The 17,494-nt window shown below is 35.3% G+C and overlaps 1 protein-coding gene across 1 annotated transcript in view; it reads left to right on the forward strand.

Moving 5' to 3' along the window:
* MALRD1 (MAM and LDL receptor class A domain containing 1) overlaps positions 1-17,494 on the forward strand; it is a 593,611-nt gene that overhangs the window by 438,243 nt on the left and 137,874 nt on the right. The window contains exon 33 of the mRNA XM_060003111.1: positions 5,302-5,459. Coding sequence (XP_059859094.1) covers positions 5,302-5,459 — 158 coding nt within the window. The remainder of the gene's footprint in view (positions 1-5,301; positions 5,460-17,494) is intronic.

Consider the following 17,494-nt stretch of genomic DNA (forward strand, 5'->3'; position numbering starts at 1 on the left):
TCATTATGCACCCTTCTATTTTAGAGTGAGAGACAGGTAGAAATTGTAGAGAATGTAGAGCCCAGCTAAGTAAGTCTGACTCTGAGGAAGGGAGAATTTGCTATCTTGAGAGACATATTGCATCGCATTTAAAAAAAAAAACATTAGGCAGCTTTATTTTATGAGCAAGAAAAAAAAAAGATGAAAATTGCCTACAATTTAAAACAGGGAATGAATTCAGATCACTTGAAGTGGGAAATTGTCTTTTACGATTTGACCCTAGGGCAAACGACTATGATTCTGCTGAGGGCGCTGGAGCTTTAAAAATACAGCTTTCTTTTAAAAGTATTAACTGTCTATTTTAAAAAGACATGTCAAATTTATTACCTTATGGCATAATAACTCAATGAAACATTTTTGAAAACTCAACATTGTAGCTAATAACATCTAAAAGACAAATTAGAATCTTTACTCTCTACAGACACCAAAGTTAAAAAAGAATGTCCATGAAGCATGGTGATGGATTCTGAATGTGGCTAATATATTTTGGCCTCTAATGTCAAGAAACAGTAGTGATTTGAACAAAGTACACTTCGATGCTGAATTTGCCCTATTTGACACTAGTCAATTTTTGAAAACATGTCCAATTCTTTAAAGTTTTTAAGGTAAAAAATTGAACATTAATGAGAAATTTCTATCCAGTTCTTATTTTAACTAAGATGTGAAATATAAAAGCTATACCCTAAGAATCTTAAGAACTTGTAATCATTACACATGTACAAGCAAAATTGAAGTATTAATCTGAAAATTTACAGAAAATATCAGGAGGCAGAAAGTATGGGGAGAGGTGAAATTCAGACAATATTTAGTGAATGCCTATGTTCTAGAGTATTACATCTAGTAGTGTTTAATTAAAGTATGATAGATTTTACAAACTTAATTGAATGCATACTGTCTAATATGTGAGAGTTAAGTAACATTTTAAATGCCCAGTAGAAAGCTGTGAAACAGTCCAAAATCAAACCAACAAACAAAAAATTCCGCTTCTGTAGAAATCTGTCCCACGAATGAATGTTGTTGATCATTCCATATAGTTACATTTAAATAAAGCTGGTTTAATGATTTATCATTAAATTCTAACTATGTTGTGGCAGCTGAGACATTTCAATTTTATTATCTGCTTTAACAAGTTCTGAAGTTGTGTGGGAGGCTGGATTCCCCTTGACCTTCCCCAAGGATTTTGCTAGATAGAAATAGGTAATTTATCTATAAATAGGTAATTCTCAATGAAGCAACTACAAGTTTATAAATGTTCGAAAGTGGGTCTAGTCTGAGCTTGCTAGATAAAGAACGAGTCTATTTCTGAAAATATAATTCAATGTAAGATTTTATAATTTTGTGATACAGTACATAGTTCCTGGATAATTCATAAATTTCTATTAATAATTTTAAGAGGCTAAGCAACTTTTCACCTTGATGATTCTCCAGAAAAAATATGACATTGCAACAAGTCTATTCCACTTACAAAGTCAGACTTACAGACGCTTGAGTTCTAGAATTTAAAATCCCCAAAGACCAAATTTGCAATGGTGGCTTCTAAATTGCCATGCACGGTCTTGCAATCTTAAATTTTTTAATGGATAAAACTTTACATTTACACGCACTAATACATCACACAGGAATTGACTTTCTAATTTTTGTGTTTGACTGTGGGATTTTGTAAGACCAAAATTGAATATGCAAATCAGAAGAGGCCAGGAGGGGTGTGCTTTGGAAACTCACCCCGAGTCCCCTAACTAATAATTGGAATTGCTAACTTTAATGTTACGCCGCATATAACATTGTTTGTCTTGTACTGAAATAAGTATACTGCAGTGAAATGATGGATAATTATCATCCCCAGTGAACTATAGTTTTTTTGCTGTTTTTTTCCTACGCTGAGTTCCATGATATAGCCCTAAAATACAAACATCAGATTGTCCCACGTTCTTTTCAGTGATGTATCTTTGCTAAACTGCTTTTCAGTAGTCGCTGTAAGAAAAAGTAAGTACTGGGGAAGATAAATGTGAAATAGGGAATGAGGGTGAGGGTTTTCGATCTGATTTCAAGGTTTAAGAATGTGTGCCCAGTAGGCACACATTCCAATAGAAAGTAACTGTGGCTAATTAAGAATGAAATAATTTGTTTTCAGTTTGTATGTTTTGGTTTTTAAATGCCTGTAATATTGTTGGAATACCAATAAGCATTAAGTTCTTTGGACTTAAATACTTAATAAACAAAACTGCAGTATTGCTCCCCACCTGGGCTGCTGTGAAAAAGGTATTGGGAGAATTCCTAACTTTGTAAAGATTAAATTTGTGTCAGTGAACACAATTACTTTTTTCCCACTGCCCTAAACATTTGACCTTCAGCATCAGGTTAGCAGTAAAGCATAGAATGAAATATATTTGCTGTCTGAATTAGACATAATCTTCTTTTGAGTTAGAAGTTCATCAGTCTCATTATGTATGCCATACTATTTAAGAGCTGAGCTACTAAATGTGGAATAGTTTCATACAAACATAGTTAACATTAATTTATCTTATTTGGAACTAGATCAAGCCTATTTCTTTACATCCAGTATAGGTTGAATAGATTCCATATTTTCAATAAAGTCTTAACTATATAAAAAAGTAATTATTACAGCTAATTGTATTATATTTCCTCATTCAGGGTAATGTTTTGAAGCATGTTCCATAAAGTGTAGTCTAAATGTACTGGAAGTCATCAAGAGTGTAAAAAGTAATAAGATGAAGGAAAACTTAGATGATCTTGTTTAATCAAAATAGCATGCGTTTACAAGGGGGGAAGGTGATGGGGGTGGTGGTGGTGGTGGTGGTGTGATGAATTGGGCGATTGGGATTGACATATATACACTAATATGTATAAAATAGGTAACTAATAAGAACCTGCTGTATAAAAAATAAATTAATTAAATTAAATTTTAAAAAATAGCCTGGGTTTAAAGAATGCATGTTCTTAATGAATAAGCCATGGTTCTTGGTAGGTTTGACAGATGGAGTGTAGGTGTATCTTGGTTATGCATGCCACATATATGTCTTCATTTTCCAAACAAGAAAACAAATAAGGGACATCCTTGCAAAGAAATGTGAAAGAAAACTTAGAAAACTATTTCATTGCTGAATTAAAAGTGTGTACAATTTTCCTAATCCAGTATTTGCTAGCACATAAAATATATTTCATAGGACAATGAAGATAGAAGGCTGTTCACTGATGCAGTAGGGAGACTTTTCAACTTTTCAAATTATTTCCACTACCATTCTTTTATATTGAGGAAAATCTTGCTATAATAATTCACATGTCATGTTCCTTGGTTATTTTTCTTGATTAAGATATTTTTTCTTTATTTTGTCAGACCTTATAAGGGTTCTTAGCAAAGAGAAATATTTTCAGTAAGGAACATTTTTTAAAAAATAGATACAAGTCACTTTCAGTTTCTCATCTGTCATGTAAGTCATTTGGAAGTCATTATTCCCATCCGCATAACAAGACAAAAAGCTGAATAAACTAAAAGTCAACAACTCTTCCTGATCTGTTAGAGAATTGAGGTCAAAGGCAAACCACTGCCTCCAAATTGGAGACAAACAGGAGAAACAGAATCACAGCTTCCTGGAGCAGAAGCTCACGAAGAGAAACCTCTGCAGGAATCAGAACTGGGGTAGGAAATCCTAAACTATAACTGATGAATTGTTGCAGGCTCAATGTGCACACATTTGAGAGATTAAAAAATCCCAGGGGATTCAGTGTTAGGGGGCTCCACACTTGTGTAAGCTTTAACTTCAGTAGTCCTGCCATTTCTCACAGTGAAGATAGAGAGACCTCCTCTCTGCTTTGAGCTGGTGGAAGGGAAAAGTAGCCATTTTGAAATTTACCCAGAACAGTGTGTTCTTAATAACAAGACCTGCCCTCAAGAGAGAACACCAATAAGTATTGGCTATTGGAATAGCTAAATCCAAATCACTGATAACACCAAATGTGGATGAGAATGAGAAGAAACAGGAACTCTCATTCATTGCTGATGGAACTGCAAAATGGGACAGCCAACTTTGGAAGACAGGTTGTCAGTTTCATACAAAACTAAACATAGTCTTACTATTAGATCCAGCTGTTGTGTACCTTGGCATACTCACAAATGAATTGAAAACTTCTGTCTACACAAAAGCTTAACACACTGATGCTTACACAAGCTTTATTCATATTTGCTAAAGCTTAGAAGAAACCAAGATGTTCTTCATAGGTGAATGGAGAAGCAAACTGTGGTACATCCATACAAGGGAATGTTATTCAGTGATAAAAATAAATGAGCTATCAAGCCACAGAAAGACATGGAAGAACCTTAAATGATACATATTGCTAACTGAAAGAAGCTAATCTAAAAAGGCTATGTACTGCATGATTCCAACTGTATGACATTCTGGAAAAGGCATACTGTTAACTCACAATTTATGATTTAAGAACATATATCTCAGTAACAATAATAAATACCACAGGAAAAAAATACTTTTAATTAGAAAATATGTTAATAACCTTAGTTTAGAACTACAAATAAATATTTAACGTAAGAAAGTATATATATATTTTTTTCATTCTCCCCCAATAAACGCCACGGAGGGAATAATGACTATGATGAATTTTGATGATGTCGGCAGAAAAATCAAATCCAATTGTGTTTAAATGGAGAGTTCTTTCACATACTAATGCAGTTGAGAAGAACAGAAATTATCTATTGCTCAGAAAAATAACGTGGTGACTTTAAGAATTACATTTCACTTTGCAGTTCTTGCCTACCATTCACTGTTACTTTGGTCAGTGTGGGAATCTGAACAACCAAAAATGAGATACAATATCAGTCAGCCCCAGCAGCCTCTGAACCTGCTCTACATGCAGCACACAAAATATTTTATGTACTTGAAACTGACAGACAGGTTTGAGCAAACTAGGAGAAAAGGAATACACTTTCAGAGTCAACACAACTATTTGATCACTTTATGCACAAGTCGCATACCAAGGTGAATTTTATGAATCACATAATCATAGTGACACTCTTTTTAATATTGGTTCAAAGAATTAAATATTATTAATATATAACTGAGAAAAAGAAAATGAGTTGTGTTTAATTTTCTGTGTGTATGTGTGTGTGTGTGTGTGTGTGTGTGTGTGTGTGTTTGGGGAAAAATGAAATCCGTACTCGATTTAAATATATTCTGCCTCATGCTATAAAACATATTTCACTAAATAAAAAATATATTCATCTGTTACAAGGTAGTGGCCAGCACTTCCTGTATGTCAACTCATCTGGCCCCAAAGAAGGATACACTGCAAGAATCACTACTTCTCAATGCTTCCCAGCAAGCCTCGGAATGTGTACTGTTCGGTTCTGGTTCTACATGGTCGATCCCAGGAGCATGGGAGTATTAAAGGTACAAAAGGAAGATAGAGATTTGTCTTTCACTGAAATATTCAGAGCATGTGTTTAAACATTTTTTTTTTTTTTTGGTAGTCAGACAGCACCCATCCTGATTCTATTAACTTCTCATTTCTTTCTGGGGCCATGGGACTTTGGCAAGCAGTGCTGTCATTCATCTTAATCTCATTCAAGATTTATGTCATTCACTGCTGCCACCTGAACTCAATTATGGTTCATGCTATTTAAAAGATTATCTAGAGATAAAAGATTATGGGCAGATTCTACATATATCTTCTAATAACAACTTAGATAGGGACAATGAAGAAATATGATGAGAGGGATAATAATGGAGAGAATTTTCTTCCACAGAGTAAAAGCGAAGCACACTTAAGATTATAAGTATATATCAGCTCACGCTAAAAACAACATACCTGCTTCATTTTTAACTAATTTAATATAAGAATCTGCACCAAATGCAAATGTCTTTAAAGAAACAAGTTGCTGCATTTATACTTCTTATTGCATGAGAGATCAATGAATGAGCTTTTCATTCATTAGGAACCAATTTTGAAATCTTAATTTCTAATTAAAAGATTGTATATCAGAGCACAACATGTAGTGTTATGGCTTTGAAATTATACAGTCATTTATTATTGGGATAAATACAATTTGGAATTTTTGTCTTTATCTCAAACATTGTCCCTTATAAATAATAACAGCTATTATTAAGTGATTCCTATCTTTCTGGCTGTTCATTTTAACTTTATATGTGTTATCCGTTTTAATTCTCACATTCACCTGATGAGGTAGTATCCTTTTCCCAAATTTTTAGTAAAGAAACTGAAACTCAAAGTGACAGTAATTTTTCCATGATTACACAACTAGCCAAAAATCTGATTTCAGAGGTCTGACATCCTTTATCCAGCATTGTTTCTCAGATTTTCTGCAGTATTCAGAGATGTCTAAGGAAAAACATGAGGGAAAGAAAGAATAAACGGCCTTATCGATTCTAGCCATTGATAGGAAAGAGAGCTCTTATCAAGTAAAACTAAAAACATGCAAAGAAAGTGGAGGAGTTATATGGATTCTATTTAAATGTCCATTTTCCTAAAGAGAAGCCAGTAAAAACAACAGAAAAAGAGATTCATTTTTAACAGTTTCAATACATGTGAGTCTATGTAGATCATGAGAAAAGTTTGCTTTTTTTTTCATTGTTTTTACATACAGTATGTGAATATTCAGTAGATTAGCCTTTTGCTTATGCTAAATTTTGTCCAGGGTAATTTATAACTACTGATCTTAAAAAAGACTCTCTAACATGTTGTTTTTACCGACATTTTAAAACATCGATGCTGCAATTGAAGAGGACACTCGTCAATGGTTATTAGTTACACACGGAAGCAAATAAGAAATGGAAAGGCCAATGAACCATTCAATGGAATGCACGCAGATTCCAGTCACTGTCTAATAAAATGTTGCTTCCTCAGTTCAAAAACAGTGTCCATATATCCTTTAGCTCTTCACCAGCTGGTCATTCAGTGCTATAGACTGAATGTTTTTGTCTCCCAAAATTCAAATGTTAAAGTCGAACTAAGACAGTCAACTAGTTCAGTTACCTAGTTAAACAGCCCACTGCTTTAATCCATGCTTCTACAAATAACCTTTGAAATGGAAACGTTGGCCTCAAGTCTTGATTTCTGATAGCTTGCTTTTGGTGAGTACAGGTTTTTCTAGCTGGAGGCCAGCAGTTAAGTGTAGCAATGCTTTTATACTCTGGGCTGCCTTCATAGAGGTCTACTGGAAAGAACAGTGGAGGCCAATGGTAGTCAGGTTGACACCCAGGTTTTGTAGAGGAGCTGCCCTACCCTACTCCAGATTGTCTTGGTAGGTTTGACTGTCACCATGGCTTTTTTTTTTTTTACCGCCTCCATAGATGACCCAAGTGGGGTCAATCATAGTCATTTACAGTATTTGATGCAATGTTTATAAGAGGCTTTCTCTTTCTTCTGTGGTGCAAGTCACAAGGAAGTAGGCTAAATCTGGGGCTATTGAAAGCCATCTTTCCCAATATGGGGAGAGAGATTGTGTGAGAAAGAAGCTAGCACACAGAGGGACATAGGACTAAAAAAACAAAGGAGGAAACAGAATTGTGCCTGTTTTGTTTAAATCCTGGAGCCTGCTTTACCTGAGCCAGTAAAATTCTATTTGTTACTTGCTATTGAAAAATTCGTAACTATGACAGGCACCCAAGGAGAAACTGTTTTCATAATGTATCCTTATGTCTCTGACTGATCACAGTTCCTGTGGCAGGTCTCTTTCTCAACTATTGCTTTTAATCTTGAATTATTCCCAGACTGAAAAACTTCCCGAGTGTGCCGTATTTTTATATGTGAGTGAATCAATTAAGTGGAAACCCATTCTTTTTACCCTTTAAATCAAGGCTTTCCAGCAACATGCTGTTTGTTCACATGCAACTTTATTCTTTCTTTTCATCTCTAATTTGGGTGTAACGGTGTCACATTTTACAACATTTTCTAAGGTGGGGTTTTTCAACTGATGTGTTGCATTTGAAAGAACCTGTAGTTACAGCGTTGGCAAGTCTGATGGACAGATAGCTTCTTACAAAAGGTCTGAGAACCCAACTTTGTGCATGTATTTTCTAAATTAACCAGAAGTCCAACTAATATTATCTGGATTTGTGGTGAGGAAGAACCTCCTCTTTTTCATATTAAAAAGAAATTTTTAAAGAATAAAATAAATGATAATGTCCACTGAGGGCATGGATGTGGAGAAATAGATAGTCATTGCTATCAATATGCAATTATAAAGAGCATTTTGGAAATTAAAAGCTTTATAATTTTTATACTACCTACCAAAACATTCTACATCTATAAATATTTATAAATAAAGATAGATATGCATGATGTTTTATTTATAAGGTTCTTCATCTCACTGTTGTTTATAGTAGGATATATTTGAAACCACCTGTATGTCAAATATTAAGAATTGGTGAAATATAGTACATTCACTCTTACAATGAAATACTATGGAGAAATTAATTCTATGAATGAATAATTAATGATAAAGAGAAGTATTTATGATTCATTAATAACCAAAGTAACCAAATTAACAAATATGTATTTTAAAATGCCATATAAAAATATGTCTAGTTTTGTATATGTTAACATATGAATATCTATATCTATATATTAATTTGATAAATATCTGTATCTGTGTGTGTGTATATATATATATATGAAAAATATATGGAAGGATAGACACTAAAATGGTAAAAGTAATTACCTCTAGATGGTGAAATGAAAAAATTTTTTTCATTACTTTTACTCTTATTTATTTTATAATTTTTCTACATTAAACATGTATTACCTTTCTAATGAGAAAAATATATATTTCTAAAGGGTCTTCATGTTTGAAAAGGTTGAAACACACTGCTCTAGGATATGCCATAAATAGGTGACTTCTTGAGTTAATAAATAGCAAATACAATTCTGGAGCATATGGTAGATTATAACTGTGCTAATCTGAAACTATTTCTTACACTGATTACATAAATCCTTTAGAAAGGATATGACAAAGAAAATACCTACAGTGAAGTTTCATGATAGAGCATCTATGAGGACATAAAAATAACAAAGTATTCCTAAAAGAGATTTCAAATTGCAGATTGTGAGAGAATGCTTTCTTGTCAGCACAAATTTTATGAAATTGTATTAAGTGCCATGTATTCCTCGCCCTTCTGTGCTCTGTTCTGTATCCCAGAGAACTACACTTTCCCGAGTCCTTTGCTGTCTGCATTCCTGAATAAGTTTGACCAACGGAAGGTACTGGCCAAAGATCTGAGGGCAGGAAGAGGAGACAAGCCTTCCTCCTCTCTCTGTCTCTCTCCCTCTCCTTCTCTCTGTCTCTCTGTCTCTCTCTCTCTCTCTGTCTCTATATCTATATCTCTGTCCCTGTCTCTCTGGCTACTCTGCTGCATCTCATCTGTGACTCAGTTCCCCTAGAGAGTCCCTGCTTCCCTGGCTCTGGCTCCCACCAAGGATGCCTGCCAAATGCCATCTTCTTTCAGCAACTTAGCTTCACTACTCCCTCCCTTTGACCCTCTAGTTTTCGGGTTGGAGACATCTTCCTGTACATACTAATCTAGAGGTTGCCTCATAATTTCCTTGGTAGTTTCTCATATCTTCCATAAACTTGGTACCCATTCCCTATATTAAAGGTCCTCTATTTGAAATATGTTAGTTTATATTTTCTAACTCAGCCCTGTCTAAGTGCCCACCCCAATGAAAACACAAATCTTTTGAAGACATTAACTGATAAAACAATGAAAAATTTTGAGTGAGCTTCATTCAGTTTAAACTTGTCCTCCTTACATTAACTTATTAAAAACTTACTGTTTAGTAGAGGGGACAGAAAACAAATTTAAGAAACACAAATAGGAAAACTTCAATTTGTGATACAATACTCTGGAGCAAAGTAAACTGTTTTCTGTTATAAATAATTACTCATGGTCTGCTGAGAGAGTTATTTTATATTGAATGGTAAGAAAGTCTCTGAAAAATACGAAGTTTGAATTTAGATTTGAAAAACCAGAAAGATCCATTCTTGTGAATAACTGAAGTAAGAATGTTCTAGGCAGAGGAAACAAGCTAATGGAAAAGCTCAAAAGTGGGAGGTATCTGAAGGCCAGTATAGCTGGCACAAAATAAGCAAGAGAGTGAGAGACGCTAAGAGATAGGTAGGAACCAGCTCCTTCAGGGCCTTGTAAGGATGGTAAAGAGATTAGATTTTATTGTAAGAATCATGGGAAGTCATTGGAGAGTCTCTTAGCTTAGCCTGCTATAACAAATTAACAAGGACTAGATCGTTCAAACAACAGAAGTTTATGTCTCACAGTTCTGGAGGTTGAGGAGTTCAAGATCAAGGTATGGGCCAATTTGGATCCTGTTGTGAACCCTCTCCCTGACTTTTCACTGTGTGCTCACCTGTCAGAAGGGGATCATCTCTCTGTGTCTCTTCTTATAAGGACACTAATCTCATTCACAGGGACCTCACCCTCATGAGCTAATAACCTCCCAAAGACCCTACCTCCCAAAACCAAAACATTGGGAATGAGGGCTTCAACATATGAATTTGAGGAGACTCATTAAGTCCATAGCAGAGAGTTTAAAATCGAGGGATAATAACACCTCATTTGAAAATTTAGAAGATCTGGCTGGCTGCTGAGGGGGAAAAGGACAGGACCTGGGGGTAAGAGGAGGCCAGAAAGTGGAAGTGGAACAGGGAGACAAGTTAGAAGATGATTTCCAGGGGTCTCCGGCAGAGAAGATATAGCTTGGTTTAAAGTGGAGTATAAGGATAAACTGGAAAACAATTGCTTCAAATAATGAACATGACTTAGATCTTCACTGGCATATTAAGATTATTTTCTAAATAAAGCACACTTTAATTGTATTAGTGTATTAGTGAAGGACATCATATAAAGCTAGGGCAGTCAAAGAAGACATACAGTTGATGAGATCAAAGTGAACTTCAATTATGACGTCCCTATTACTTTTTAGGGTAAAAAGCCAAACAATTCAGTTTTATCCCAGCCTGTAAAGTAGAGCGCTGCATGATGGAGGAAATGTTTTACGGGAACTGGAAAGCCTGGTAGTATAATAAGTGAATAATATTCAGGATAGTGAATGAATAATATTCAGAATAATAAGATATCTATACAGGCATCAGTATCCCTTGATTCACAGGCTCACAAATTATGGAACCATGCTAATACATACTTTATTTTCTAGGTCAGTTTCTTTCTGTCTTTCAATTACCTACCTACCTATTAAATTAAAAGCACTCTTTAAAATGGTTCTGGTCTCTTTCTGATTCACATTGCCAAAAGAACCCTAAGTGAAACCCAATTAATTTCCCATGAGATTATTTAGTTTCAGTAGTTCATCTTTCTAGCTTCTGGCTTGTTCTGATATTTAATGCTAGCTCAGGTGAGTTATTTAATATCTATGGAAAGAGGTAAAGTTTGACACAGGACAAGAGAATGTCTCTGCAAATGACTAATATCCTTTGATTACCCCCGACTCATTTTTTAAAGATACGAAAAGGAAGTGAACTTTTATAATTAATACTTTTTGTAATTTATAGAAATTTCTAATTGCTCAGGGGGGAAAAAACGAACTATTTCCTAAAACTTCTTTCAGTGTTAACAGATGGGTTAATATATCTAAATGGGCTTCTAGAAGGCTATTGTTCATATATCAGAACAGTTAGCCACCAGGTTGAAGTGATCTTTATTTTAAAGTTGAGTTTTAGAGCTACATGATTCCTGCTAAAACCTGTGGAATTTAGCATGTAAATGTTCCATTCGGGAAGCCATTATTGAGGTGGCCGCATGCTTGTGAATTCTGCTTTGTTTCGTTTTAATGTGATATTTAGGAAGATAGTAAGATCAGAGAAAAAAAAGGAAAAAGCCGAGAATAATATCGGAGGGTTACTGTATGCCATCCACTGAAGTCGTTTACATGTATTGATTGATCTAATCCTCACACCTTCCGTGAGGCAAGTAATGACATTACCTACATTTTAACAGATGAGGAAAATGAGATACAGAAAGCTTCAGGAACTTGTTCAAGGTCACAGAGCTATTTACGAAATGGCTCCAGCATATGCTTTTAATTACTATGCTTACTGCCTCTCAGAACTAGATGGGGTTTTTATGGAATATTTTATTTTCCATATTTTATTATTCAAAATCATCTTTTATTTCCTACCAATAGTTACTGAAATCTGGTTCCTTAAAAGGTGCTTTGCATATTTCCGGTTCTACGTATTGTAGTTTTCAGTATAAATTTGATTTGAATTACAAATGTAGCAAAAAACAAAAAAAATCGGTGTAACAGTTATTTAAACCGTCCTCCTAAACGTGTAGTGTGTGTAGGGTGGTGTGGGAGGCGCTTTTGGTGTTTCTTTTTCCTATAATTGCCTGTGTGACAAACCATTTAATCCTTCTGTGCTGCTGCTTTTGATGATTAACTTGTGAATGAGCCGTTCACCACGGATAAGAGCTACCAGACTACATCCTCTTTGTCAAACTGATCCAGGCCTCCTCTGGTCAGTTTCGGAGTCCTCTTGGGTTTGTCATTAGAACTATAGCTGTCCTTTTAGAAGAGTTGGACCTTTCAGGGGCCCGTTTTCTAGGATAAATGCAGGAGGAACTTCTGTTTATTCCCTGTGATGTTTCCAGGCACATGAACTTCAGAACGGGAAGTTTAGCAGAGAAGGAAAAGAGTCTCACTTCAGTTCAGCCTTGTTTCTTAAATGCAGGATGACCTTGGGCCCTCTGGGGGATGGTGCAGAGGCACAGTGCACCAGCGAGGGCCAGGTACTGTGAGATATTCTGGAAAGGACTTCTGATACATCAATCAGCAACTACCCTTATCACTATATATAATAATATAATCAGAAATAATTAAATAATGAATCAATGAAATATTGTGTATGAACAGTTTCTAGTTAACAAAGGAAATGCATTTTAGATTCACATTCATTTAATCAGGGCACTGGGTTACCACTTAGTGCAATGAAGTAATAATTTACAAGATGGTAACCTGTGTTAATGACTTGCCCCAAAGGTTCTGGTTATTACCATGAGATGTTATGTTACCACATAGATGAGGACCTGGCCCATTTCTTAATTATCACTAGTGCTCTAGAGATTCTTCCAGTGATATGTTGAGTAAAAAGAGAAAGGAGGGGGCTTCCCTGGTGGCGCAGTGGTTGAGAGTCCACCTGCCGATGCAGGGTACACGGGTTTATGCCCCGGTCCGGGAAGATCCCACATGCTGCGGAGCAGCTGGGCCCATGAGCCATGGCCGCTGAGCCTGCGCGTCCGGAGCCTGTGCTCCGCAACGGGAGAGGCCACAACAGTGAGAGGCCCGCGTACCGCAAAAAAAAAAAAAAAAAAAAAAGAGAGAGAGAAAGGAGGAAAATGTTAAGTTTCGAAAAGGAAAAAATATATTTAAAAAAGTTGAATACGTACTTGTATTCATATAGAAATATATATACAAAATTAAATAGGTACTAGTTTGTATGGCATATGCTTCAGACAATTTACACGTCAGATTATTTTGTTTAATCCTTTTCTTTATTATTAGTGCTTAATTTAACAATGCATTTTTTATGATGTTATGTTATTGTGAAAGTTGTTGAGAGGCACTATCAGTATTCGGTCAATAATTTTATTCCTTTTTTATATGCATTTTAACTGTCCCAGACTAACCAGTTCCCTCTCATCCCTGTCACATGCTAAACCTCATGGTCATTATTTCCACAGGTGGTGGTACACTGCTTATCAAGGGCAGCTTTTGAGAACAACATTCGATAGTGCTTAAAAGCAGAAACAATAATATATGCAGATATCTCCAGGCATAAAAGGTTGGAAGTGTGTGTAGGAGTCACTGAGCTTACTTAGCACATTTCTGCCCTCTAAACAGACTTGTCGAAGCTCGAGATTATACCCTACATTTGAGCATTTCATACTAATTTAGCATAAACATAGCTAGTAATGTACTAAGGTAGTAATTCTCAATGTGTCTCACACACTGCTGTGTTGCAGTCATTTGTAAGATGTGACACAGGGAATACGCAAGAACAGTAGTTAAAATGAACCCAAGTACTTTTTAGTGATTTCCTCCCTTTTTTGAGTATAGATTCAAGATTCTCCCTGTATTATATCAGTGTGATGTATTTAATCTGACAGGTCTTATTGAATAGAAGAGAAGAAATGTAAGGTTGTATCTGATGTGTCAGGCATTTTGTCAAGCAGTTTGCATGACCCTCAGGACCATGTGATGAGGGACACCGAGGAGAGTGCGTCAAACACAACATACCATCCATCACATAGTGAGAATCATGAGCTTATGTTAACAACTTAGCAAAGGTGGGCACACAGACCTTGACAGCAAAGATACTTGGATAGGACAGGTAGAGGAAACGATGCTGACATGTGCTGTGTATCTTTTATTGTAGATAGTAGACATATAAGCCTCAGGATGGTAAAAAAAAAAACGCTGCTGCAAGTTTCTATTAAAGTATAAATTATCAGGCTGGGATGGCACTACATGAAATGCAAAGGGTGACACTCAGAAGGAGCTAATCGAATATGACCTTCAAATTAGACTTTCCCTTTAGAGTATAATAAAAGCAGGAAAAGAAAAGTGACCTCAGGTTGAAGAGTTATGCTGCTAAAAATTAAAATCAAGTTACCGTTTTAGGACAGAGACATGGGAATTTGCAAAAGAAGGTATTTCTTACCCCTGCCTACAAGCAGGCTAGGTGCAAAGTCACCTTGAGAAAGAACCAAAACTCAGCTTCGCGTAGAAGTCTGGGTCCCAAGCTGAATATTGCTTCTTAAAAAAAAAAACAAAAAAAAAAAAACAAACAAACAAAAAAACTTTTAACAGATTCATAGTTAAAGCAACTTTTCTTCTACATTTTTATTTTGTGAAATCTGTCAGTCTCTATTTTCTTTATAGATTTTGGCCTTAATACTTTGCTTAGGAAGCCCTTTCCTGTCATAAAATAAAATATTCTCATTTTTTTAAGTTATCTCATAATTTTGACTTTTTAGATTTAACTAATTCATCCACTTATAATTGATTTTGCATATGTATGGTGAGAAGTTAGAAATTCATGATTTTCTTTCCAAATAGGAAGCTCGTTCTTCCAACATCACTGATTCAGTACTGTGTCCTCCCCGTTGATTTGACATGCTTTCATAATACGTTAAGTTCATATATGCATTTGTAAACTTTCTACAGATGTATGAAAGAATGATTGTTTCTTCATTGGATGCAAAGATAGATGCACAGAGAGATGATAGAAACACAGAGATAAATTAAATCATAATCCTCTACATCCTTACTCACTGTTATCTACTTAATTTGTCAATTTAGGGAAAAAAGATATTTTAAGTTCCTCCAGTATAAAGTCTCAGTTTGTCTTTCTGTTCTTATTGGTCTCAGCACTTATATTTCAAAGCCATATGGTTGAATGCATGAAGATTCAAGACAGTTATAGGTGCTCAAGGAATTATAACTTTTATCAATATTAATTACCTCCTTTATATTTTCCTGAAATCTTATTTTGTCTGCTAATAATATGGACATTCTTACCACTTAAAAAATAAATGCCCTGGACATATATACACTACCAAATGTAAAATAGATAGCTAGTGGGAAGCAGCCGCATAGCTGAGGGAAATCAGCTCTGTGCTTTGTGACCACCTAGAGGGGTGGGATAGGGAGGGTGGGAGGGAGATGCAAGAGGGAGGAGATATGGGGTTATATGTATATGTATAGCTGATTCACTTTGTTATAAAGCAGAAACTAGCACACCATTGTAAAGCAATTATACTCCAATAAAGATGTTAAAAAAATTAAAAAATAAAAATAAATGCCTTAACATCTTACTCATCCCTTTATTTTTAACAATCCCATGACTTTTGACTTTAGTTATGTCAGTTATAAACAGCATATGGCTGGATTATTTTTTCCGTAATCTGAGCTTCTGTTTTTTTAATAAATCAATTCAGTCCTTTCACATATGTACAAAACGTTTTTCGTGTGTGTTTTGTATTAGTCTTTTTCTTGTTTCATTATCTTCCCCTTTACCTCTGCCTTTAATTAGAGTGATCGTATTTCCTTTATTCCTCCTTATTCCCAGTGTTTGTAAGTTTTAATTGCTGTATCTTTTTTCTAAAGTGGACATTTAATTTTTAGTAAATCTATTCAAAATATTTATCCATTTTTATTGAAACTTAATCGCATACTTCTAACCTATCCACCCCTCAAATTAAAGAAGACCTTTGGCAAAATTTTACTGACCTGGCTCATCCTCCGAAACAACTCTCTGACTTACTAAAGTTTGTTGGAACATTAGAGTCATGGTGTAAATAATTCATCTACTCCCCTGGTAGTCGTATTCTTTAAAATGCCTTAGACCTCACCGGTATATAATTATCAAGTAAGACTATATGTTTTACAGTTACCTTTGCTCACTACTCTTTATTAATTCCTCTGCAGTCCACTATATTGGATTCTTTTTGTTTGATATGTATATCAGTTTGCTCAGGGCTGCCATAACAAAATATCACAAAGTGGGCAGCTTAAACAGGAGACATTTATTTTCTCACAGTTCTGGAAGCTGATGGTCCAAGATCAAGGAGTCGGCGGTTTTGATTTCTTCTGAGTCCTCTTTCCTTTGCTTGCAGATGTTTGCTTTCTCACCATGTCCTGGTCTTTCCTCTATGTGGGTGCATTTTTAATATCTCCTCCAATGTACAAATTTCCTCTTCTTATGAGGACACCAGCAAGACTGGATTAGGGTTCACCTTAAGGGCCTCCTTTTAATTTAATTACCTCTTTAAAAGCTCTATCTCTAAATACAGTTACATTTTAAAGTACTGGGGTTTAGGGTTCAACATATGAACTTTGGAGGGTCACATGCAGCCCATAGCATGTTTTATTCATAGGTATTTCAGAAACAGTGCATGGCTGGTAAGCTTTTTGAGTTCCTGATTGGCTGAAAGAAACATATCATGAATCCATACTGGAAAGATAGTTTGGGTATGAACTTCTAGGTTCAAAATTATTTTTCCTTAAGTAATTGAAGGCACTCCTGCATTGTATTCTAATGTCCAGTGTCTATCTGCCATGTAGAAGACAGCTGTCTGACTGATTATTTCTCCTCCAGGATTTTCACATGTCCTACTTTTCTCACAGGAAGTGGGTAAAATATTCTTTTAATCCTTGGAGTTGATAAATTCTCCTGGGAATTTGATGGGCTCTCATCATTTTTCACCTCCGGGAGGCTTTCATCTGTAATTTATTTAATTATTTCCTTCTAAAGGCATCTATTAGACTGATGTGGAAACTTCTGGATCTATCCTTGCTATCCCCTACCATATATTCTCAAAGTTTTCATCTCTTGGTCCTCTGACACTGTGGTCTTGGGAGGATCACTTGGTTC

Source organism: Delphinus delphis, chromosome 2 (genome assembly GCF_949987515.2).
Source record: "Delphinus delphis chromosome 2, mDelDel1.2, whole genome shotgun sequence".
NCBI lineage: Eukaryota > Metazoa > Chordata > Mammalia > Artiodactyla > Delphinidae > Delphinus > Delphinus delphis.